Source organism: Tiliqua scincoides, chromosome 2 (genome assembly GCF_035046505.1).
Source record: "Tiliqua scincoides isolate rTilSci1 chromosome 2, rTilSci1.hap2, whole genome shotgun sequence".
Lineage (NCBI taxonomy): Eukaryota > Metazoa > Chordata > Lepidosauria > Squamata > Scincidae > Tiliqua > Tiliqua scincoides.
Genome location: NC_089822.1, coordinates 110727866 through 110753431, shown reverse-complemented (window position 1 = coordinate 110753431; position 25566 = coordinate 110727866). Strand labels below are relative to the sequence as shown.

Genomic DNA, 25566 nt, shown 5'->3' with positions numbered 1-25566 from the left:
TCCAGCCAGGGCAGTCTCCGGGCTAGATAATCCAACACTGGATTTGTGTGAAGGTGTAACTTAATCTGGAGAAATACTGTGGTGTGATACATGCCATGTTCAAAAACAGGAAAGGAGCTAAATTTTAAACTGCTCTGTGAGCAGTGAGAGCGTTAGTTGGTTCTTTTTCTTTCTAGGACCTGCAAGCACAAGACCGAGCCCATCGCATTGGGCAGCAGAATGAAGTGCGCGTGCTGCGCCTTTGTACCGTGAACAGTGTGGAAGAGAAGATCCTTGCCGCAGCCAAATACAAACTGAATGTAGATCAGAAGGTTATCCAGGCAGGCATGTTTGACCAGAAATCCTCCAGCCACGAGAGAAGAGCTTTCCTTCAGGCCATCTTGGAGCATGAGGAGCAGGATGAGGTAAGGGAGCCATGGAGCTCTTGTCTTCTCCTCCTGCACATGACTGCATTGCCTAGCTTCCTGCTCTGTGTGATCCCATGGCCAAGGGACTGGGCTGGAGGAAATGGCATGAACATCCTTGTTATCCTAGGAAGTGAATTGTAGTGTCAGTGAAAGGTGCTGGATTGACAGCCCTGGAGACTGAAGTCCTCTATCTATCCACAGACCAGATACAGCACGGGCAGCGGCAGTGGCAGCGCAAGCTTTCCCCACACTGCCTCAACCCTGTGCCTCAACTCCGACTCGGAGGAGCCACCTTTAAAGGTGAGAGGGGTAATTCAGTCGCCGCGCCCGTCCAGTCCTTGGCGTCACTGTTTAAGACTATCAGCAAAGTTGCCCATTTGGATGGCGAACTTCTGCCACGCGGATACCTGTCCACTAGAGAATGGACTGAAACAACCAAACCAATTTTCACATGAATAGCCAAACCAACCATGAGATGGTGAATCGCATTTGATGTAAAAAGCCCAAGCACACAAGCCACCATTTTATATCTGTGCCTATTGGTTAAATGAGGGGAATTTTGAAATATTTCAGGAAGAAGATGAAGTTCCTGATGATGAGACAGTGAACCAGATGATTGCCCGACATGAAGAGGAGTTTGATCTTTTTATGGTGAGATTAACTGCCTGCCTGCCTTGTGTTTCAAACAGGTCAGCTGTTTGGTCCTGAACTCAGTATGAGGTACATGTTAAATAGACTCCCACTGGTAAAAAAAGGAGCATGAATGAATGGGTGAGTGAGACACGCAGATGGATGGGTTGCATTGTATGCTAAACTTTTGCAGGTTCTGTCCTTGTCTCAGTGAGCAAGATCTTTAGGTTTGATCAGTTAGTTGAAGGTGTTAGTGGGGCAGGGCAGAGTGGAGTCCCATGAAACTAAACAGAATCCATCACAGCTTTTTATAATAAAACTGCAATAGAAGAAAAGTTTGCTTCAGGTCTGGCATCTTGATGTATGTAATGGGAGATAGTGGGCTGATGGCCTGTCTATCAGGCATCATAGATACCCTGATAGACTATCTATGCTATAGATAGCATATCTATGCTATCTATAGATAGCAGATATAGGTGCCTGGAGACTCACCTTATTGAAAAGTGTTGTATGCAAACCAAAAGATCAACAAGGCTAATTGAGCTCTTTTGTTTGTATTAATTTGGCTCTTTGTCTGCATTTATTTAATATATAAATGTATTGTCCAGGTCCGAGGCTCAAGGAGGTCACATACTCTAGGTCAGATCTGGGTCCCATCAGGGATGTTGATGAACGCTTTTCTGCCAATACCATGAACCTCTGTCTTGGATCTGTTTGGAAAAATGGGAGTAGAAAGGTCTCTTTCTGTCGCCCATGTGACTCTGCTCCCTTGCTTAAATAACCGTGAACCCTTCTCTTCAGGCTTTTGGAGGAAGGCAGAAGAGGATTTTACCAGCACTTTAATTTATGTGACCCTGTTTTTCAATAAACAGAGGTTAATTTCTCCTACTCGCACTGCTTCATATACATACGTAGGGAGTAACAAGTGGACAGCAGCTTTCAAGCAGTTGTCCCCTTCATGTAGTATTTATGCAGTATAAAAGTACATATACAAATGTTGTACCTAGAACTAATAATCACTTTTGAGGTTTAGTGCCTGAATGCTTGCTTCTTCTCTGACAGGTACAAGTCACAGTTTTCCATAGAAAAGTTATGATATAAATCCTTTATGAAACATATTCGAAGTTTCTTTCATCTTTCAAACAGCTATCAAGCAAAGGTTCTGATCCCCATAGCCTGCTTAAATTGGAAATAAATCACATTAAATTAAGTGGGGCACAATTTCAGTAGTATTTAAGATTGCAATTAGCTTCCATTCCCCTCAAGAGTGCTATTTTGAAGACTCTAATTAAAAGCCAGTGCTTTGTGTTTAGTGTTTAGTTAATTATGATTCAGAGTGTCATCTAAAGCATTGTGCTGTGTGTTGTTCCATGTTGTTTTTAACTGTTTTTTTGGGCCCAGAATAAGGTCAATGTGGGAACACAAAGGAGGGTGGGGGATCTGAATGTTTCTGATCAGTGGCTTCTTTCTACTTCATTTCCGGGTGTTTCATTTCGGTTGGATTCATAGTCCACTCAGTTGTCTGGGGTTCAGCCTGGATCTCCCACACTTCCACTTTCCCGCCTTAGTCACCTTCAAAACAACCCTGTGAAGACAGTAGCTAAGAATCAGCATTTGCTTTCCCAGGATCAGGTTTGACTGTCTTTTCAGCCTTTGTGGAAATTAAGTAGCTGGGGGAGATTTGGCAGCTGCAAAATTCCGGTTGTGGTCGTAACCTCGCCAACACTATGATTGCTTTATGGGCAGAGTGTACTGTTGGGTTCAGCGTCCCTTTGGTGGCATGCCCAACCTTTCTAATGGTGTGATGCCTGCTGAGGTAGCCCCACTGTTGTTCAATGAATGTGTCATTCATGATGTGATTATGTCGTGAAGTAATTAAATCAACGATACAGACTATTTTTGTTAGCTATATCAGTTCCCAATACTACTTTGCAACTTTTCTAGTCCCTGGATTAGTTGTACAGTTTGTCATTTTTAAATCCAAAGTCTCCAAACATTCTCTCTTTATCTTCTTTTTTGCCCCTAGTCTGTCCACTTTGTTGCTAACACAGCTTTGGCCTCATATTATTATTGCTATTAAGAATACTTGTACCATTTTTGAACAGAAAGTAGTTCACAAAGCGGTTACTTAGCTAAATAAATAAATGGTCCCCTGTCCCCAAAGGGTTCACAATCTGAAAAAGATGCGAAAGAGACACCAGCAACAGCCACTGCTGACACCATGCTGGGGTGAAGATGGACAATTGCTCTCCCCCTGCTAAATATAAGATGACTCTGTTTAGAAAAGTGCATCTTAGCCTAGTTAGCAGCGATGCATATGCATTAATGTTCTTTAACTTGGTGGCTCCTCTATTTTAGACAGACATGTCCACAGAAGTCTGTGCTATTTTTAAGTGACATATATGCTTCAGGACCTGTAAATGCATCCATGGGCAGTAGAACACTGTTGGAGTCTTCACCACAGATTGCTTTCCTTACAGCGTATGGACTTGGATCGCAGGCGAGAGGAAGCCCGCAATCCAAAGCGAAAGCCTCGCCTCATGGAAGAGGATGAGTTGCCCTCTTGGATAATTAAGGATGATGCTGAAGTAGAGAGGCTAACGTGTGAGGAAGAGGAGGAGAAGATGTTTGGGCGCGGTTCCCGTCACCGTAAGGAAGTGGACTATAGTGATTCGCTGACTGAGAAGCAGTGGCTCAAGGTATACATGGTACAGCATCGTTCTCCAATGATTTTCTAAAATTTTATTTCTACATGTGTCTGTGTTGTCTGTCCGTTTGTCTGAATGTGCAAAAATACCCAATATCTGAAGTTTTGATTATCAGCTAAGACTGTGCTAGCAAGTAGTCAGTTTGGTAACAACATTACTTACGTAGACTTCCAGAAGAACTGTGAAGCTTTTAAACTGATAATTTTTTTTTCGTTTAAAAACTGGTGAGCTCTTGTGAAACAGATATCTGCTTCACCATATTGAAACTTCTGTTTGGTATTGGAAAACTCAGGTGTGTGGTACCATATTGCTAAACTGAAATTCAATTGATCTTCTAATCTAGATAAATGTCATGCATTTCAGATGCAGAAAATCTATAGTCCTGGTGGTCCAGGACAGTGGTCTATACAGTGGTTCAGAGGCTGGGTACCCTCCTTTGGTCAGTACAAGGCAGACAGGGCTAAACAGAGGTTTGTCAAGAGCTAGATTAGGAGGTATCAGCTTTCCTCCTGGGAGCCAGTCACCTCTCCACTGCCACATGGGAAGTGTGCAAGTTTGGCTAACTTTGATCTGCTGCCAGCCAAGCCAGGATTTTTTGCTTTTTTTTACAGCAACAACCCAGATGCCAAGTTAGGCTTTTATGAGTCGGAGGGGAGAGGTTGGTGATTTCAACTTAGGAATTCTACAGTGTGGCTGCTTTGTGCTCAGCATTCTTGTGCTGAAGATTGAGAATACAGACTTGGAGCTAGAGGATCATGCCATGAAAGCCACTGGTGTTCCTCCCTTCCATCTTACTGCTCAAAGGCGTTTCAAGGAACTCCAGTTTTGAGAATTCTTATATATTCCTGTGTGAAGCCAAACAGGATAATCTATCTAAACAAAGCATTTGGGCAAGATTTGTTTGTTGCTTAAAGCATATGAAGCTGTTGCCTCCTTTATCAAAGAATCTAGGGTGCTGCTTTGAGGGAGATTCCAGGCCAGTAGACCAGGAGAACAGAAAGGTGGATATGAACTTCAGAAGATCCACAGAATCTGCTACTATAGTTACTAAGATGGCATCTGCTACTACCTCTACCATTAGGAAAGTTCTAGCCTGCCTTAAGGATCTGAATGTCGGAAAAGGATCTGAATGTGATTTCCCTCTCAAAACCAGCATCATACATTGTAGATTATTCTTTTTAGGTTTAGTGCCTCAATTCAACTTCAGCTGTTGAGCTAGAGGAGATGTTGTGCACACAGTCCTAAACTTAGACCTTCTTAGTAGGAACTGTTCAACAGTGATTATCTTTTCAGTTCAAAAAGGTCCAAACCAAGTAATAGTGACAAAGGCTTATCCTTCTGCCAGGAGTTCATGCTGTCTCCTCAGGAAGTGACTTTAGATTCAGCTCTTTTCATTGATTAGAGGACCAAATGGAAGAAGCCATTTAGAGTCTGATGGTGCAATGGCAGAAAAGCAATATCAGAAGTAATCTTTACTTGTTAGCTCCACTGCAAAATTTCATAACCTCAGATCAGTGAATCCTGTAGATATTTTACTTTGGGTATCCTCCTGGAGACCTCTTGACAGAACTGTTCCCTGACTTTTCTTGGTTCTGAAGAAGAATGGGGACCACCCAAGAAACTGATATAGGTAAACTGGGCAGGAGGTCTGGTCTAGAGGGTAGAGCCTCCATTTGCCTGAAGATTAACATCCACAAGGTCGCCAGTTCGAGGCCACCGGCACCATGCGACCTTGAAACAGCTGGCAAGCTGCAGCTGAGCTGTTCCATCTGCTCGGAGCGTGGGAGGATGGAGGCCAGAATGTTAAACCAGATCGGAGTGTAACACCTTGAATGTAGTGGTTCTTGAAAGAAAGAACCTTCTTTCAATTTGTAAAAATCCCTGCGTGGATTTAATAAGCCTGCCTATGTAAACCGCCTTGAATAAAGTCTTGAATAAAGACCAAGAAAGGCGGTATATAAATACTGTATATTATTATTATTATATTTCTCAGATAATACCTGGGTACCCATATTCAGGAGAGTGCCTGATTTCCATAGACCTCAACAATGTCAGCATCCACATGCAGTTTCTTCAAGCCCATAGGAGAAGTGCAGTGCTATCAAACCCTTGCCTGTAGAATTGGAAAAGCTCTCGCCAGTCAGATGTTAATGATCTGTATAAGCCATTGATCTGATCCAGTATAAAGCAGCTGCTCCCATACAGCTGCCAATAGTATAGAGCTAAGATTACCAATCTTGCAAGCTGCTTTCAAGCTCTTTTTGGCAGCTGCCTGTCTCTTTTCTGAAGCAGAATCTTGGGTGATTAGGAAGGATCTGAAGCTCAGTGGTGATGTACATTTAAGGTCCAAGGGTTAGTCCCTGTTGTCTCTGATTGAAGGACCAGACCACTGATAAAGACTGCTGCTACAGGTTTGGAGATCTGCTGCCATTCGGAATATGCACTAATCTGAACCATTGGTTTTAGTTGGTATGAGGTAGGGGTTTTCAACCTTTTTTTGTGCCCGTACATTTACCAAGAATCAGTTTCGTAGGCACCGCTGTTTCAGGTACCGGCACTACCATTAAAGATAGCAGCTGTGTAGAGTTAGAGGGTGCCTTGTCTTACAGTTTGGGCTTTGCTTTGCACCCTTCTTTCTTAAACTGTTTGGAACAGCCACTTCTTGCCCTCAGATGCAGCATTGTCTCAGCCATCTCCACTTCCAGTGGGGTCACATGGGGCAGGGCAGTGCCATGTGGTCATGGTCACCATTGCAGTGGGATTATGTACCACTTGCCACCCTGTGAAGTACCACTGGTAGTACCTGTGCCAGTGATTGAAAAAGCACTGGTTTAAGATAGCATTTTATACTATTTGTTGTATTTTGGCTTGGTCATTTCACTCATGACAATTGTACCTAGACAGCTATAAGTAGTAAAGGTGACATTGAGAATTGGGATGTTCATATAGACCCTTTCTGGGATGATGTAAGGGCCAGGCTTGGTGCAGAAGCCAAGAAATCTCCATGGGAGATGATAGCTTTGGAGTAATGCTATCTATATGTGACTAATTTCTTCTTGTAGTATTCAACATCTGAATAGTTCTAGTCAGCTCCCTACCCTGCTTATTTTCTAAAGACAAAAGATTGAATCTCAGATTCAGGAAATGGCTCTAGTACTCTTCCACATATCTACAGTAATGATAGTCTTACACGTAGTCTCCCCAATGGGAGTGACTATGTGTCTAGACTTCCTACTATCCATTCCAAGATCTTGTTCCAACAAGGCAGATACTGTTTTAGGAAAGAAAGCCTCACTGAAAAGATGGCTCTTGATCGTACTTCCTGGAGTGTTTCCTAAAACTCAAGTCCTCAAGGAGCCATTGTGATGATGAAAGTGATTCTGTAAGGCTGGAATGCCTGGTGTTATATCTGGAAGTTCAGTAGCTATGTGTTGGAACTCTCAACTATTTAAGTGGCATGCTAACATTTTCAAAATGCATTTGGACATAATGCTTAAGCCGTTATACAGGCACCATCTAGTGCTGTTTAGGTTTAGGAGACCAGTGTTGGGTCTGAGAGCCCAATCCTATGCATGTCTATTCAGAAGTCAGTTCCACTATAGTCAATGGGGCTTACCTCCAGGAAAGTGTGGATAGGATTGGAACCGTTGTTGCTCAATAAAATCTTGCGTCTTAGCTCACATTCTGACTTTGAAAACCTACAAAAACACGCTCTTAGCAGTCTGAAGCTTTAGATTTCAGTTTCATTCTGTTCAATATATATATATATATATATTATATTCCAACTCAGGGCCCATAAGAGGGGAGTAAAAGGTGTAATTTGTACCTGGGCCCAGTGTCAAAAAGGGGGCCCAGGAGCCAAAGAAGGGAATCCAAAAATTTTCTGGGATCTTACATTTCCCAATCTCACCCAGTCTTGCTTCCTACATGGGATACTGGGGGCTGCCACAGACCATAAGCACTGGCCCAAGGAATGCATCCATGACACAGTGTCAAATCTGGGAGGAAACTGGCCTGCTACAGTATCTCTTTGGCTTGTGGATCCACTTACCATGAAGGAGTGTATAGGAGCTCAGGAACACAGCTGTAGGACTACAGCTGCAGGACACTTTCCATTTTAGTGTCAGCTTCAATAGGATTATGCTAATTTTTCACAATGATTTGCTATATGTAAAAGGATTTTAGAGAAACTTACGCCATATCTGCCCAACATTGCATATATGCAACAGGGACCAATTGTTGGCACCTGTGGGCCAGGCAAAAATGGGTTAAGTGTGTTTTCCATATTACCATATCTAGCTGCTGATGCTGCACAGGTGGGTAGACTTCGACTGTGCATTGGGAAGCCTGGTAGACCTGGGCTCCAGAGACTTTTCTGGCTGTCACCACCGTCCCCTGCCCTATTTTGCCAATCCCCGTTGCTTTCCTTCACCACTCTGTTTGCCCCCCCCCCCCCCCGGCAAGGGCCCCAAAGAAACTTTGTGCCCCCTGATAGAATTCCTCTCAGGAGGCCCTGCTCCAATCTTAAAAGCTTCATGGGAGTAGCAACAATTCTGCTTTGTTGATGAAGAAGCAATACATAATCCTTCATGAATACATACTGCAGGAAATTAATTTGAAATCCTGCATGATGTAAAATATCTGCTTGTGAAGCTGAAAAATACGTTCATCAGTTCTCGTTGGATCAAGTGGACCTCCTGACCTTCTAAGATTATAATTAGGGACTGTTTGAGTTGCAGAAACTCTTCCTTCATTAGTTCTTACAGGCTGAAGTTGACTTCTACAACCATAGTTGGGCTACTTGCCTGGCAAATTGTTACTTTATAAAGATTGTGTTTATATATGGAATTAGTTTCTTTGTTTAAATTGAAAGATTTTATTCAGTTTCTATTGTACATTTCTGTACAGATACTGTATTTTAAAAAGTGGAGGGCTTACACTTTTTTTTGTCAGGTCTGTCCTTGGTGGATATTTAAGTTCTCTACCTGGCGATAACTGGGTTATTCAGGTGATTCCTTCCTTGTTCATTTCTTGTGTTCTGAGTAAATACACAAGAAGGAGCCCAGTGAATCAAGACATACTTTCATACTGTTTGACTTCTGGATGAAGATCTACTGGTGTGGAGCATTTTTAGACCACCTTTCTACCAAGGGTACCTAAAATATATTTACAAATAATTATACAAACAGTATATAAACCATGAGATGCTTGTGCTCTCTCAGTGGCCTTCTTTGTTAAAGTCATATACCAACAGCCGTTTGGTAGAAGGATATTTCAGGAGGTTGACTGTCCAGTCCTATCCACACTGTCCTTGGAGTAAATGTAATTGAACACAATGGGACTTACTTCTGAGTAGACATGCATAGGATTGGGCAGTGAGTCCCAGATTTACCATTTCTATCTGATTGTCTTCTGTATATAGTTTACTATTGGTGCCACAGACCTCCTATACTCTAGTGACTGGACTGCTGCCTAAGAACAACTTCACCTAAAAAAAAAAATTTTTTTCCTGAATTTTCCTTCTCCTTGCTTGATAAGCAGTACTCCAGTACTGCTTACTTGGAGGGCGGGATGGTTTGTTGCATGTTTGCAATGCTTGTTGCTAGAACCTAAAGCACTGTGAGGTCTTTACTGCTGAGTTAGGAGTGACTGGTTCTTCAGAGGAAGTGGTAGTTGCCTGTGACAACATGCACCCAACAACTGGTATTTATATTGTTTATTGAATGTATGTATTGTTCTTAGTAATACAATCTTTAGAGAAGAGAAAACACAGCTAGGAGAATAGGATAGCTTGGAAGAAATACAAACCCCATTTTTCCATTGGCTGTTTCAGAGATTAGGCTTGATGGTGTTTGGTCCTTGGAAGCGAGGTGAGATGGGAATAGTTGGAGTGACAGGTATGGTAGTTAGAGGATGTGCTTCTGGAGGAAAACCTGGAGTGGCTGAGGAGAAAGGGGTAAAAAAAAAAGACTACCTAAGTAAGAATCTATTGAAGGGGAACACATTGTGCCAAAACTTGCATTTTCTTATTACTTTGTTTTTAATTACCCACATAGTTTTAATGTATGTTCACTGATCCAAATACAGCAAAAAAAGTTGCCTTTTCAACCTGGCTTCAAATTCAGTCCCCTCATAGAATTGGTGACCAAAAGTAGCCTTTATACTTTCAGTACAGGAAAAGGAAAAAATCCCAGCAGCATGCTAGAAATAGTTCATAACATCTCTCTGGCTGGAGGGACACTAGTGCCCTCTTAGTCCGGCCCTGAAACATTTTCTCCATCCTCTGTCCCCTGTGTGCTAGGAAGGGATTGTGCCCATTGTCTGGACTAATGCCTATCAAACATGTAGAAACAGAGAAACCAAGATCAGGTTTTCTATTTTACTCCATGTTTGAGAAGAGTAGGAAGGAAAATAGCTTTGGTGTTTTGCTCCTGTTCTAGCTACTTCAAAAGGTTTTGTCAAAAAATAATGAAGATCATCTGTTAATGTACCCCCCACCAAAAAAAAAAAAATCAGAATGGCCTGCCAAGCAAGGTTGTGCTCTTTTGTGCCTTTACCACGGATCTGTTCTTTGTTTCCTGATAAATCCAATGTGTTTGTTTTTTGTATCATAGATTAGCCATATTAGTTTTAAACATCAAAAGACACAGACTAATTGCTTTAAGCTTTTGTAGAAAAAAAGCTTACTTCCTTTGGTGGATATCATTGGCAGAGAAGATGATGATGATTAGTGAAGGTACATGGAAGAAACTTAATTGAGTGAGAGCTGAAAAAAGAACACCAAGAAGAAAATGCATGATGATAATTAAGGTATAAAATTAGAATTAATGCATAACCTAAATTCTTTGCTAGAATGTCAGGCAGTTTATAATTGCTTAATCTTCTTTGGAAATCTGATGGCATATCCATAGAAGCATCGTCCCAAAATGCCTGGCAAATGTATGGATGTCACTAACTTGTTTTTACAAAATGCACATTGCCTTTAGTTAGACAGTCTTCACAGGCATGCTGTTCTCACCCTTCCATGATCTAGAGAAGCAGTGTCTCGCAGCTAATGTTTTGAGCACTCTGTACCTCTTCCAGGTAGGTATTAATTTCTCTCCAATCTACACAGATGTCCCAACAAGACAATTGGAGCAACTTATATTACTAGTCCTTTGCATAATTGCATTCCATTTTCCTTTCTGGAGAAGGCCTTGACTGAGCCAGATAGTGAGACATTTCTGACACTGGAAGAACTGAGTGGTAAGCAGCAGTCTTGCCCATCCTTTTGTATTGTCACCAAGAGAGATGTGGCACTGCTCGGCAGGAGGTCTGGTCTATAGGGTAGAGCCACTGTTAAATCCGAAGATAACATCTGAATGTCGCCAAGATCACCAGAAGCTTCCGTGATTGGTGAGACCTTGAGAAGCAACTGATAGGTTGGGCTGAGCTGAGCTACACTTGGGTGAGAGTAGCTCTGCTGCCCTTCTGAGAAAGGAAAGGAGCTGTCTGTCAGCATGGAAGGCAACTGCGGCCAGAATGGCTACCAGACTGTGAAAAGACCCATCTGGAATGCTGTTTATTCTTGAAAGACAGAACTTCTTTGTTATTGTAGAAAACCCCTCAGGGGTTTAGAGAAAACCTGCCTATGTGAACCACCTTGGATTAAAGTCAAAGGAGCAATCTAACTACCAAGAAAGGCGGTACATTAATACCAGTTATTATTATATGTGCTTTCTACAACGTTTCAGTGAATGGCTAGTGCAGAGATATGGTCCCTAATGAGTAATTCCTTCAAATTTGTCAGCCTTCATGGTGCCACAAGAGTCCTTGTTGTGTTAGTCCCTAGTGTGATTAAAGAAAACAATTTCAAGGACTATGAATATAGGTGAGTAACCACTATATTTTTAGAAAGGGGGGGGATTCAAAGATGAAACAATTGTAACCCCCCAAAACCCAAGTATGCAGGTGGGGCCTCGGTATCCATGGAGGATCTGTTCTCAGACCCCTCGCTGATATCAAAAATCATGGATAATCATGTCTGCGATTTTCCGTCCCTTTCTCCCACCAAGGGGGACTGGACCTATGCTTGTCCCCTCCGGAGGGCTTTCAAAAGCCCACAGAGGCAGCGCGCATCCGCCCGCTCCCTCTGCAAGCTTCAGAATGGCCTTGAGAGGCAAAAAAAAAAAACACGCCACTTCTGGTTTCTGGAGGAAAACCAGAAGTGATGTTTTCACCATATATGGCATTTTGAGGCCGGGGAAAGTCCCTGGAGGAAATGGTGTTTTTTTTGGCCTTTCCGGGCCATTCTGAAAGCCACAGAGGCAGTGGACTTCAGAAAGCCCTCCAGAGGGAACCGGAGTTCAGCTTCCTTTGGAGATTTCAGGTGGAGCAGAGTCTGGCTCAGTGCAGGTCCAGGGGACCCATGTTGAGCCAGATTTGTAGATGAAAAATCCACAAATAAACAGGATCCATCTGTATAAAGGACCAGGCAGTTTTGTATGCTCCTGGTCTTTTGCATACAAATTAGTCAAGAGCCACATGCGTCTGCCTCAGCTATTTCTACCTATTCCCAAAGCTGACAACGGTATGTGACACACAGACCCTGCGTCAAAGTTTCTCATTAGCTTGTGGTGGTGTGCCTGTGGCACAGATTCCAGACACTTTTTCAGTGTCTACCCCCCAGCATATTCCCCCTTCCCATACAACTTAAAGAATTGCATAGGGAATCAAGCCTTGGGGGACCCATGTATGTCCACCAAGCCCAGTTCTTTCTCTCACACACTTGCAGCCTCACAATAGATCAGGGTGCTTCAAATTGCGACCCATAGGCCAGATCCAATGTCCAATGTTTGCACTGCCCAGCAGCAGAGATTGGGGGACATCGGAGGTAACAATAGCAGTTTCCCTGGTGGACAGGTAAGCTCCAGTTGCACCAGGGAGGCTGTTTTCAGTGCAGAGCTATCTCCAGTTTGGAGATCTCTGCAATTGATTGAGGCCTCCGCTCTACAGACCTCCACATCGTTTTAATTGCACTTCATAATGTGCAGAATTTGTTCAGTTTCTCTACTTGATTGCTAAGAGATGAGTAGGTGGTCTTTTCCTAGAAGGCTCATCTAAGCAATGTTGTTTCAAGGTAGGCACCTGTGCAAATGTTGAGGCATTTGGAGATCTTTCTGAAGTTCCTTTAGGCACCATGCTATGATTGTAGTCTTATAGTGGTCCTCCCCCCCATACCTCTGATTGCGAGAATGTTTTAGACATTCTTTATATAGGTCATTGAGGTAAATTAATATGTGCACGTGGCTGTTCCCAGTTGAATGAGGAATTATGGAAATCTGTAGATTGATGCCATTCTTTACTTCCTGGCAAGAGTATCTGTAATACTTCCCTTCCCCTTGACTTAAGAACTGCTCCCTCCCTTGAAACTTTTCGGCGAGGCCTGAAGACCCTTCTGTTTAGACAAGCCTTCTGAGTTCCCAGATTTTTTAACATCTTTTAATATCTTTTTAAATACCTGGTTACAGGCCTGATTCTTTTATGATTTGCTGCTCTATGCTCTTTTTACCTGACTACTTTTTTATCTGACTACTGTTTTTATGATATGTTGTTAATATGCTTTTATCTGTTTTTAAATTATGTTTTCAAATTTGTTTTAACCTTGTTGTAAGCCGCCTTGAGTCCCTCCGGGGAGAAAGGCGGGGTAGAAATAAAGTTAATAATAATAACAACACTGAAAATATGTTGAAAAGTCAACTACTGTCGTTGCTGATACTGGGAGCTGCAGTAAACCTGCTCAGATCTCAGTCACTGTTGCACCAACAGATTAGTTGCTTCCAGTTGTGTGCAGGCTTATCCTTTGGGTACTTCAGTAGTCTGTGAGGCACATAAAGTCTCTATTAGAGAGATTCATCAATTAAATAAACTTATTAACAGTTTCTTGGCAGTTGTCTCTTCAGATGATAGAGAGTCAAACTCCTTTTATCATTGAACCCAGGCTCTGGAGGTTGAAAGGGAATTTGGCCTCTGTATCGTGTAGCCTCTCTACTTTCTGAGAGCCAGTAGATCTCCATAAATATGATTGACCACATTTATCCCTCTCTACCCTTGCCTTCCCCCTTCTTTCCTTATGCCAACTTCCTCACCGTCAACATTTTGATTGTAAACTCCTTAAGGACAAGAACCCACCTCTGCTTCTAAAACCCTGCAAAGACCATGTTCGTTGATGGCACAAGAGTCATGATGACAAGACGTCATGATGATGACAAGAACCATGTTGGCAGGCCATTCTCCTCTTGAAAGCCTTTTCAAAGATTCTACGTTCTTGGGTTCCTTTGATCAGGATGCTGAATAAACAGCCACTTTAGCCATGTATGACCAAAGAACAAGGAAAATTGAGCAGTTTTTCTTGTGAGTTTTCCTGCTTCTGTTCTACATGGCCTGCAGTCCACCTGCCTTGTTTCCTTTCTTGTTGTTTAGTCAGAAGCTTTCATATTTTCAGTTAACTAGTGATTAGCAGTTGCAGATCTCTTTGCAGCTTTGGAAGACTTTGCAACCGAGTTGGCAGGAAAGGGCATCCCCACGCCCTGCTCTGCATTGCTCCTACAGACTCCTCTGCAGAGTCCCTGTCTGCTGGCCCTGTTTAACACAAGAAGAAAAGCTCATAGGTAAGAGAAACAGTTTCCCATTCCCACCCTGAATGTTGCTTCCTTCCATGTTCCTGAAGTGGCTAACCCTGAAACTAATGACCTATTGGGGAGCAGCCCAAGTAAGCATCCCATTCCTCACTGCAGTAGGCCGCTTGGAGTCGTGTGAGTGTTTGTCTCAGTATTTCACAGTGTGGTCTCTTAATGCTTGCTGTTCATTTTACCTGACTGAGTGTGTGCTCTTTCTGTTTGTAGGCCATTGAGGAGGGTACCTTGGAAGAGATAGAAGAGGAGGTGCGTCAAAAGAAATCCTCTCGCAAGCGCAAGAGGGACGTGGACGTCAGCTCATCCACCCCAACCACTAGCACGCGAAGCCGGGACAAAGATGATGATAGCAAAAAGCAGAAAAAGCGTGGCAGGCCTCCTGCAGAGAAACTCTCACCAAATCCTCCCAACCTCACCAAGAAAATGAAGAAAATTGTTGATGCAGTGATTAAATATAAGGACAGGTAACAGAAGCAGGGGATGTTCTCTGTTTTCTCAAACTTTCCTGCCAGGCTTCAGGCAAGACTGAGGGTCTGTGAAGCAGGAGGAAATCTGAGCCTTTTATGGACAGGGTTGCATTCCATGAGGGATCAGGTCTGCAGTCTATGAATACTTCTGGTCCAAGCATTGCTCCTAAACGAGCAGGTGGTGATTGCAACCAAGAGTGCTGTTGCCCAGCTTTCACTAGTACACCAACTGCAGCCCAAAAAAACCAGCAGTTCTATCTATATGAGGTATATGCTGCTGTAATGTGCTCTGCTTGGGGCTGCCCTTGAAGACTTTCCAGAAATTGCAATGGATTCAAACTGCAGCAGTCAGGGTGCTTTTTGGATGCTCTCTGAACAGAGCATGTTGCACCTGTGTTCTGTGAATTGCAATGACTTCCACTGTTTTCCAGACACAGTTGAAGGTTCTGGTTGTCACTACATGGCTTGGGACCTAGATACCTGAAGGATCATCTCCTCCCACATCAGCCTACCCACACTCTTGGTTAATCATCTCAGGCCCTGCTTCACCAACTGAAGTATGGTTCGTGGGGATGCAGGAGAGCACCCTCCCCATTTTAGAATTCCCTCCCCCCTGTCTAGCTGGTTCCTATGCTATATGGAAGTAGTTAGGAAGAAACAAGGAGATCTTGAATTCTTCCAGTTTTATTGCTTTGCATTTGATTACTCATGTGTTTGTATACCTTCCTCTTTTTTGATAATTTGGTTGTCCTGAGTGTTGTGTTAAACTACTTTTTAAAACTGCTGTAAATAATCTTAGTGGCCCCTTTAGGAGGCCCAAAAGGCAGCCAAAAATATTTTAAAATAAAATCATAAATTGATTCACTTCATTATTTGTTTGTTAAAAGATTTCTATTCCTTGCTTCCCCTCCCATCTCAGAGGAGCAGCATGTTACAATAAAAACAAATTACATTCTTTTAAAAAATGCTAAAATCTCAATCAAAAGCAGTAACAGCAGCAGGCACCACAAGTACATCTGTACAAAAACATTGAAGAAATACATCATAAACAGAAGGGCAAGTGGAACATTGGGGACCCGAGCCTATTTCTGTGCTTCCCTGGCAACTGCCATCACAAAAATACCATAATTGCAGCACTGAGATAATGACCCTGTGGAGCGACCAACAGTAAGTGTTCCCACTGGCTGGCAGAGCAGCTTTTGGGGACAGGGAAGGTGGGGAGGGGGCAGAACTGGGCGGAGGAGTGTAGGCCAGAGGGAAGATCTGCCCAGGGAGGGGGTGGAGATGGCAGCAGACTCTGCCACCGAATCCTATGCCCCCTGCTGACCTGTGGAGTCTTACATGGGTCTCCTCAGTTCTGCACCAGCAAAATAACTGGCGCAGATCTGAGGCCCATTGGGGCCACCAGTGGTTTACCCACCGTAAGGGAACAAATGTTCCCTTATTCCAAGGAGACTCCAGCAGCTGCCCTGGTCCCATAGGATGCGGTGGCGGCTATTTCTTGAGGTGGCCCTGGGGCATAGGATTGGGCTGTAAAGGTCTTTAGCCAGTGCTGAAAACTAAAACAACAATGATGTCAGCGTTGCCTCCTGTGGCAGTGGCACAACTATGTGCCACCACAGAGAAGAACTGTTCCTGCATCATTGTCAGACATACTTTTATCCATGGTGGAATGCATGCAGAAGAGAGATGCTCTCAGGATAGGCAATTCCATGTGAGAGGGGGCAATCCTTCAGGCACTCTGGCCCCAAGCCATTTAGGACCTTAACACCTAAAATTAGCACTTTGAAATGCACTCGGACATATACCAACAATAGCTGCTGGGATCATAGTGCAGGTGTGACATGGTTTCCATTTCTCTTGTTAGTATTACTCACCGTTGCACTGTAATTTCAGGAAACGTGTAGGCTACGTGACTAGCTGTGTCAGATAAGAGTTAAATGGCCACTGCAAATTAGTTGTATGCAATGACTATAATTTTCCTTTCACTTTATTCCTATTTTAATTTTGCTAGCTGATGGTCCTTCACCCTTCTGAACATCTCCCATGGTCCTAAGTTGGCTGGTTTTTTCTATATCATTTTGTTTAAAAAAAACAAACAAATGTGGTTTATGTTCCTTGTAATTTGACTTGCTTGGTCGGTTAAACAATCATTCTGCAGTTAATTTTTTTAACTTAGTTTTCATGTCTTTTCAATCAGTTTTCATGTCTTTTCAATCAGTCTTTTTCTTGTTCTCTAAGAAAGTTTTGGGGGATTTGGTTGCATGTTCTCTCTTGCGTCCTCTCCTACATGCTATTTCCCCCTCAGTTTTCTTTTTCAGTTGAGATCCTGCAGGCAGGGCTCAGTTCTAGCCCCTTTGATGTACTCTTGATGCTTCCACTCCTCAACTTGATGTCTGTCTTTGGCTTGCAATATCATTGTTGTGCTGTGATATCCCGGGCAGGGAACAAATTGGTTTCCGTCCGGGAGCCTCCACAATAGATCATGTATTTACTCTTTCCCTTTTAGCTAGCAAGTATTCTGAGTATCATGGCACTAAACTTTATTCTGCTTTTATCGATCTTAGAGGTGCCTTTGACTCTATTGATAGGGATATTTTGTGGAGGAAATTGACTAAATGGGGGATTGACCCTCGTCTCCTCTTCTTGATTCAACAATTGCACTCTTCTAACACCTGTCGCATCCGATTGGATCGCTCAGGTGCCATGTCGGATAGTATACCGGTGAGTAAGGGTGTCCGACAGGGATGTATTCTCACTCCTTTTCTATTCAACCTCTGTCTTGCTGATCTTCCCTCTTTTCTCCCTTCCTCAGGAACTTCTGCCCCCTCTCTAAATGGCACCCCTATTCCGATCCTTTTATATGCAGATGATGCTATATTACTATCTATTACCAAACTAGGTCTTCGTAGATTGCAGATCTCCTTCCAAGAATATTGTTGTCTTAATCTTTTGTCAATCAACTCTGAAAAAACAAAGATCTTATTTTTTTCTAAATCCTGGGCACCGTCCCCCTGGAGGATTGATAACTTAATATTCCAGCAAGTTAAATCCTTCAGATACTTAGGAATTATTTTTCATTATCGACACTCTTGGTTGTACCATCGCAGATCTGCTATCTCTTCAGCTCTGCTATCTCAAAACACGATTGCCCAATTCCATTTTTATAAGGGCAACCAGTACATCCCTGCTGCCGTTCATGCTCTCCAAATTCAAGTTTTTCCTCAATTACGGTATGGAGTAGCTGTTTGGATTGAAGCAGCTAATCAGGAGATAGATAAATTGCTAAATTTTTGAGGAGAATTCTTGGAGTTCCAAACTTAATTAGGCTGTCCACTATGATTTTGGAATTGGGTATTCATCTCCCCACTACGGTAGCTTGGACTTCCACTTTTAAGTTTTGGCTTAGACTCCATCTTAATATCCATTTGAATTCTATTCTCTTAGATCTATTAAAAGACTCTTTTTCATCAAATTGGTTTAAACTATCTTCCTTAGATCTTTCTCCTGAACTTTTAGCTGATCTGGACCTTCCAAAAGCGCATCATCTCATTAAACTCAAACTTTGGGAGCAAGAATACGCAATTTTACTGTCTAGCTTAAACCTGACCTGCTCGCCCCTCTTTTTTGGTTTGTCCCCTTTTCTTGGCCGTCCTGCGAATTATTTCACCCAACTTACTAACCCTAGTAAAAGACGGGCTTTTACGTTGGCGAAACTGAATATCTTTCCATCTGCATTACAACAAGGGAGATTTTCTAAAACTCCTCGCCCAAATAGATTATGTCTATTTTGTTCAGTTGAACCAGATACTCTGGATCATATCCTTCTTCGGTGCACTGCTCATCACAACCTTAGGTCTCACTTACTTGACTCTTTTCTTCTCTTTCTGTTTCCCTTGTTGATCCTTTCCCAATTCTTCTTAGTTCCCTTGTTGATTCCCTTGTTGATCCTTTCCCAATTATTCCCCTCCTATTACCAACCTGGTGGCGGAATTTCTGGCAGTAGTCTCTAAGGCCAGAAATTCTGAAGTTAATATCTTTAAAGCTGTTTTATTTTATTATTTTATTTATTCTCTGTAAATTCTTAATATTTATAATATATATATTATAATAATATTAATAAAGGTATTGAAGTGTGATATCCCAAGCACTGTCCCCGATACATCAACTCTTCCCCCGTTACCAATATTTCTTACAGCTATATTATTATATTTATATACTGCTTTCCAACTAAAAGTAGTTCAAAAAACCATTTGCATAGGGAAATACATCAGTGAACCTGCCTGGATGTCAGATAATGACTTCAAATCCAATATGCAGAAGACAGAATGTATAGTGTTCACTTGTGTTGAGTACTGTAATCTTCTGTAATCTTCTGTAATCTTCATGCCACTTAGCTTAAACCTGTTATTTCTATTCTCAGCTTATTTAATTTTTCTCTTCTCAGCTTATTTAATTTTTCTACACGTTTAATCACATTACAACTCTTGAGGCTTACTCTGGCAGCAGTTTAAGCTGCTTCTCAAACCCTTTTATGATCCTATTCCTTTTTTTATTTTTACTTTTTTTTAATTTTCCAAAAGCAATTATAAACAAACACACATAACACATAACACAAAAAACATAACACCACTACACACACACAAAAAAAAAGGGGGAGTGCAGGAAATCATATATCATTATCATATATCACTACAACTAATAAGTCATTACATATCTTAATCAATTTCCTCTTCTAAATTTACCTCTTAAGTTTTTCATTCATCCTTCATCTATTATATCATATCAAATATAATATATATATAATACAATCATCTAAATAGCCTATCATATATTTCTAAAACTTCATTTTCAACCATGCATAAAAAGATTTCCATTTCTCAATTTGTGTTGGTTTTCGTTATTAATCCAAAATTTCTGAATGCCTGTCTATTTCCTCATTATTTTCTCTATTAATTCATCTTTCACTAATATTTTAAAATCCTTCCAATATCTACCATATAAAATCCTCACTACAATTAAAATCATAATAACTAAATACACATCATTTTCTTTATCTATAACATCTAAAATACTATTAAGCAAAAACAATTCAGGTTTCAGTGATATCATAAATTCAATAATAATAATAATAACAACAACAACAACAACAGGTATTTATATACCGCCTTTCTTGGTCTTTATTCAAGGCGGTTTACATAGGCAGGCTTTATTTAAATCCTTTATTAAATAGGGATTTTTACAATTTGAAAGAAGGTTCTTTCTTTCAAGAACCACTACATTCAAGGTGTTTCATTCCGATCTGGCTTCACATTCTGGCCTCCATCCTCCCACACTCAGAGCAGATGGAATCGCTCGGCTTCAGCTTGTTAGCTGCTTCAAGTTCGCACGGTGCCGGTGGCCTCAAACTGGCGACCTTGTGGATGTTAACTTCAGACAGACGGAGGCTCTACCCTCTAGACCAGACCTCCTGCCTCCAATCTCTTGTATTACATTTCTTACCATTCTCCAATAGATTTGCTTTTTTTTACATATCCACCACATGTTCCTTCCACACATTTACACTTCCAACGACTATTTGATATATTCTGTTTCATTTTTGCCACTTTTTTGGTATCATGTACCATCTATAAAACATTTTATATATCTTTGAAATTTATTGCTTTTATATATCTTTGAAATTTATTGCTCTAATAAGTTTTATGTCATGCTTCTAGATCTGTTCCCATTGATCTATTGTGATATTATGGTCTATATTTTATGTCCATTTTATCATACATTATTTTTTCTTACGTCTCAAAATCCAATAAAAACATATACTTTTTAAATATTTTTCTTTTGTTTCTAGCAATAGTCTATCAAATGGTGTCTGTTCCATATAGAAACCTTCTTATTTGTCTCTCCCAAATCTTGAATCTAATTATTCAAGATTGAATCTAATTGAATCTAATCCACTAGCCAGTCTCCACACCTTGCTTTGACAATTCTTCTTTTTTCTCTTCTTCTTCACTCTCCATGGAACATATCTCAGAATTCTAACTTTATTGTCATCCACTGTCCATTTCTTTTCCTGTGAAGCCTTCAGTAATTTATCTCTGTAAAAGGTTCTGATGAATTTCACATGAATTTCTCTTGGTAATTCGTGATTTCGCAAATAAAAAGTGCTCACTCTTCTCGCTTGAATCCAATTCTTTAGGTATCTCCTTCTTCAGTATATCAGTCCATTATGATATTAATCTAACATTCCGTCTTGATGTATCTTCTTCTTTCTCTTCCGGTATATTTTGTATCCTCTCCACTCCAGCTGCACTATCCATCTGAATTTCCATTAATGTTGTCTCTGCATCATGCTGATTTTTTTCTGTCTCCGATATGTTAGCTTGGTCTTTTCTTATCTTGTGTCCCAATCTCTCAGTCTCTTGTGTATCTTCTTCTGATGTAATTTTCACATCCATCAGGTGTCCACTCAGTTCATCTAATTGTTTAGTTAAAACATCCACGCTGGCTTGAATCTGTGCAGATTGATTTATTTGTTGCTGTACCATTGCCAACAGTTTTTCCATGTTGTCTTGCATAGTCTGTTTCCAGTCTTTCCCTTTTGCTTCCTCTTGTACTAATTTTCCAAATCCCATCTCCGATGCTGGCAAACTTCAGCCTTTCTTACCCGCCATCTTCATTCTTCCTTCCATGGAACTCAAATATCTTTTGCTCGCAATGCTCTTTAAGACCACTAGATGTTCTCAGCATATTATCTTCCTTGCTCCACTTATAAACACAAATCCAATTCTTGCAATATCTTTTTAAATCCACTAGATGTCACTGGTGCACTGTTCTTGTTTTGTTTCTGTTCTCTTATCTCTTATTTATACTTGTAGCCTTGGCAACTGACATTCCTCAGTCTGCAGGAATGTCAAAACATCCAGCTGTTTTCAGGCAATCCTGAACAAAAGTAGGCAATACAAGGCAATAAGCGCTCCAATACACAAACTTTCCAAGGACAATTAATTTGTAGTCCACCGAAATTCAAAGTTATAAAGTTGTAACTATATTTTCTGATAACCCTAACAAGCTTGGTAAATCTCTTCTACAATTTATCCTCACACCGATAAAGAGCTGAGGGGGGGAAACCTCCCCCCCTGCTTCTCACGGCAACAAAAAAACCAAATCAGGCAGTCAATTACTCAGTCCATGTCAGGCGGAATAACACAAATAACACGGAATAACGCTTACTTAAGTCTTTTAAAGTCTTTCCCTGCTGGGGCCTTCAGCTTGATTCAACATTAATTCTTCATCATTACTGCCAAGACGGCGGAATCTCCTGGGAAAGCCCCCTGGCCGGGCTTTATCTCCTCAGGAATTGTGCCGTCACATGGAGGAGTTTGTCTCTCCTGACAAACAGTTCCCGGGTCTCCTTAGATCCGCAGTTTTGGGGGGAAAAACAGAGTGCCCTTCAAGAGCTCGAGAAAGGCACGTCTGCTTACTGCTGGCTGGCCCCTCCCCTCCATGATCCTATTCCTTCTTCTTGATCTTGGTTGCTTTCTCTCTGCTCTCCTCCTCCTGGTTATCAAACACAAGTGTTAGGGCCAAAAAGTGGATATTATCATATTAAGAATATTTATATTCCTCTTTTCAACAGAGTAGTTCACTAAGGGCACAATCCTAACCAACTTTCCAGCAAAGGCATAGCTGTGCCAGTGGGGCATGTGCTGCATCCTGCACTTTGGGGGCCAGTCACAGAGGCCTCTTCAAGGTATGGTAATGTTTGTTCCCTTACCCATAAGTTGCATTGTGTCAGTGCTGGAAAGTGGGTTAGGATTGCGCCCTAAGTGGTTTACATTCTGCAAAACTGGAAGTGGAGTGCTGTCGCTCTGCTTTCACTTTTAGAAGGCTAGAGAGACCTGAAGATGTTCACGCAGAGTTCTCCACACCCCGGGTGAGTATATCCCAGTCCCTGCAGCCCCCCGCAATCCTGGGGATTGCGTCACTGCCTTCCCCCCACTGCCTCCCTCCCCTCCCCTGTAAGGACTTACTGTAGTCTTCAAACTCTCTGAGAGTTTGAAAACCACAGCTGTAGGATACTATTTTCTCTCTGCTCTGCTAAGGGAACCTGCTCTGTTCAGCCTGACCAGAATCTTCATGATTTGTCATTTGACAGATCTTGCTTCTCAAGCCTGTCCCATTGCCACTAGCTTTTCCTGTTTGATGTGCTAATATGCACTAGGGCTAAGCAGAGCCATTTCTCACCTGTTGGGTGCTGAGAGTATTTTACTGGGGTTGAGATGTACCAGACAACACAGTGATTTAGCCAGCCACTCAGTGTTTGACACCTATTGATAACAAATGCAGATTTGTGTTTTGGAGTCAGTAGCTAATGGTGGCCAGCAATAACTCCAAGCTGACCTATTCCAAAGAGGGAGAGACTTTGTTTTTTAATCGTCTTCCTTTTTCTTGTCTTGTAGCAGCAGTGGACGCCAGCTTAGTGAAGTCTTCATCCAACTTCCTTCTCGTAAGGAACTTCCAGAGTACTATGAGCTTATTCGCAAGCCCGTAGATTTCAAGAAGATAAAGGTAACTCTCTTAGAACGATTCTAGCAGCCTATCTTTCTCACCTTTCCACATTTCAAACAGGGACAGCAATTAAGGCAGTTGAATAATGTTCATGCTCTCCATCCCAAGCTATGCACCATCCTTCATGTTATGTCAGCAGCACCATCTGTGACTTTCTTGACACTTTGTTCCCAGGAAGAGAGCTGGGATATAAATCTTTTAAATAAATCAGTAGTTGCTCCTAGGTGAGAAACAGAGTGGCAGGCTGCACCTGCTCCTCACTCTTGTCATTGTTGCAGCACTATCTAGATCAACCATTTTCAACCATGGTGCCGTGGCACACTAGTGTGCCTCTAATGGTCCCCTGATGTGTCACAGGAATTTGGGAGAGCGTCATTTATTAGTAGGGCCATTGGGGATGTGATAGCACAGTGTGCCTTGTCAGTTGTCAAAAAACTGATGATGTGCCTTAACCATTTTAGTGCCTTGCCAGTGTGCCATGAGATGAAAAAGGTTGAAAATCACTGATCTAGATACTTGTTAAAGTTCTGCTGTAGTTTGTGCAGTGCCATCCTAGGAAACTAGAAAGCTACCTTCTACCAGTCCATTTGGTTCAGTAGTGTCTACACTGTGATGGTCTCCCAAGGTCTCCTAAGGTTTGAGGCACGTGGGGGGGGGACCTTTCCCAGCCCTACCTGGAGAAGTTGAACTCTTCTACATGCAAAGCATATGCTTTTCTGCTAAGCGTCTCTGCTAGAGTTTTCTCTTACGTTGATGGGCTCACCTTCTCTCCTGACTTTGGAGGACCAAATTAGGAAGTCATAGAGCCCTATTTCTAAGCTAAACACCAATCCCCGGCACACAGGCAAGTGAAGAAGAATTGCAATTTACTTAACAGATATTGTAGCAATATCTGTAGCAGGAAGAGCCAGCATTTTTCTTCTTTATTCTTCTAAACATCTTCTTATTCATAAGTACAGCATTACGCATAGTTCTTGCTCTAGTATTCCCCATTGTAATAAATTAATATCAACTTTGCACTGCCTTTGAACAGGATGGTACCAATTTTTGTACTAATCACTTGATTCAAGGAAAATAAACATTTTTGAATGTCCTGTGGTTTGATGGTCAAGACCAGTTCCATTTTTCAGTGCAGCTACCTATTTTTTTTTTTTACCCTGAAGCATCTAATTTGACAGTTGCACATACAGATGGGGATAGTTAGCTGGACCTGGGATTGCATGTACAGAAATGTACATTGCATTCACAGAAATGTGAATGTTCCAAATTGCCATCCAATTGATCACAAGAAATTTATGTTGTTGCATTAGTTCTTTGAGTTCTGCCAATATGGATGATTTGGGTGTTTTCCACACCACTTCTTCCCTTTAGCTACATAGGACAGCACTTGATCAGGCCTTTCAAACAGACTTCATGATTGAAGAATGGCCCATGCACTGGCTGAATGAGTAATTTAGTTGCTTCTCTGATTGTCTCTGTGTGCTCTTCACTCCACTGGTGTCACAGTGTCCCAAACTACTAATGTTGGCCATCATGTTATGTCACTACCATCCTATAATTTTATTTAGTATTTTAATCCCTCCGTTCCCTTCTAATCAGAAGATACGTAAGATTTCACTTCTTAGTTTTGTTTCACTGGGTTTCACAATACTAACATAATCTGTCCAAACGTTCCATTATAGTCACTGAATTAAACTCCACTTGGCTTGGGCCAATTAATGAATGTTCTAGCTAGGTGTGGTTGAGTGTTTCTGTGACTCCAATAATTTCCTGATGTCCTTCAAAACTAGTACACAATCATTTCAATCAATGATTCTGTTATATTAAAAACTTTTTTTAGAGCCTTTCCTCATGGTCTTGAAGTGCTATGTGTAGCATAGTGGCTAGGAGATTGAATTGTGAACCAAGAAGGTCCCCCAGGTCAAATCTGATCTCTGCTATGAACAGACCAGGTAAACCTAGGCAAGCCATTAGCATTCCATCCTGTCCCTGCATCTAGCACCGTTAATATGTTCTACGCTACCAGGAAGTTTTATTAATGAATGTTTATGAAACTGTTTCAGTATTTCAAAGTGCTGTGTAAATGCCTATTAATAATAATCTAAATCTCTTT

The 25566-nt window shown here is 41.7% G+C and overlaps 1 protein-coding gene across 12 annotated transcripts in view; it reads left to right on the top strand.

Annotated features, from left to right (window-relative positions):
* SMARCA4 (SWI/SNF related, matrix associated, actin dependent regulator of chromatin, subfamily a, member 4) overlaps nucleotides 1–25566 on the top strand; it is a 91162-nt gene that overhangs the window by 61123 nt on the left and 4473 nt on the right. For 3 of the 12 annotated variants that reach the window (XM_066618238.1, XM_066618232.1, XM_066618234.1), the window contains 5 exons: nucleotides 177–404; nucleotides 981–1058; nucleotides 3518–3745; nucleotides 14629–14882; nucleotides 23345–23453. In XM_066618238.1, coding sequence (XP_066474335.1) covers nucleotides 177–404; nucleotides 981–1058; nucleotides 3518–3745; nucleotides 14629–14882; nucleotides 23345–23453 — 897 coding nt within the window. Of the gene's footprint in view, nucleotides 1–176; nucleotides 405–608; nucleotides 708–980; nucleotides 1059–3517; nucleotides 3746–14628; nucleotides 14883–23344; nucleotides 23454–25566 lie in introns of those variants that run through there. The other 9 variants (XM_066618242.1, XM_066618235.1, XM_066618237.1 and 6 more) reach the window with 8 other exon arrangements.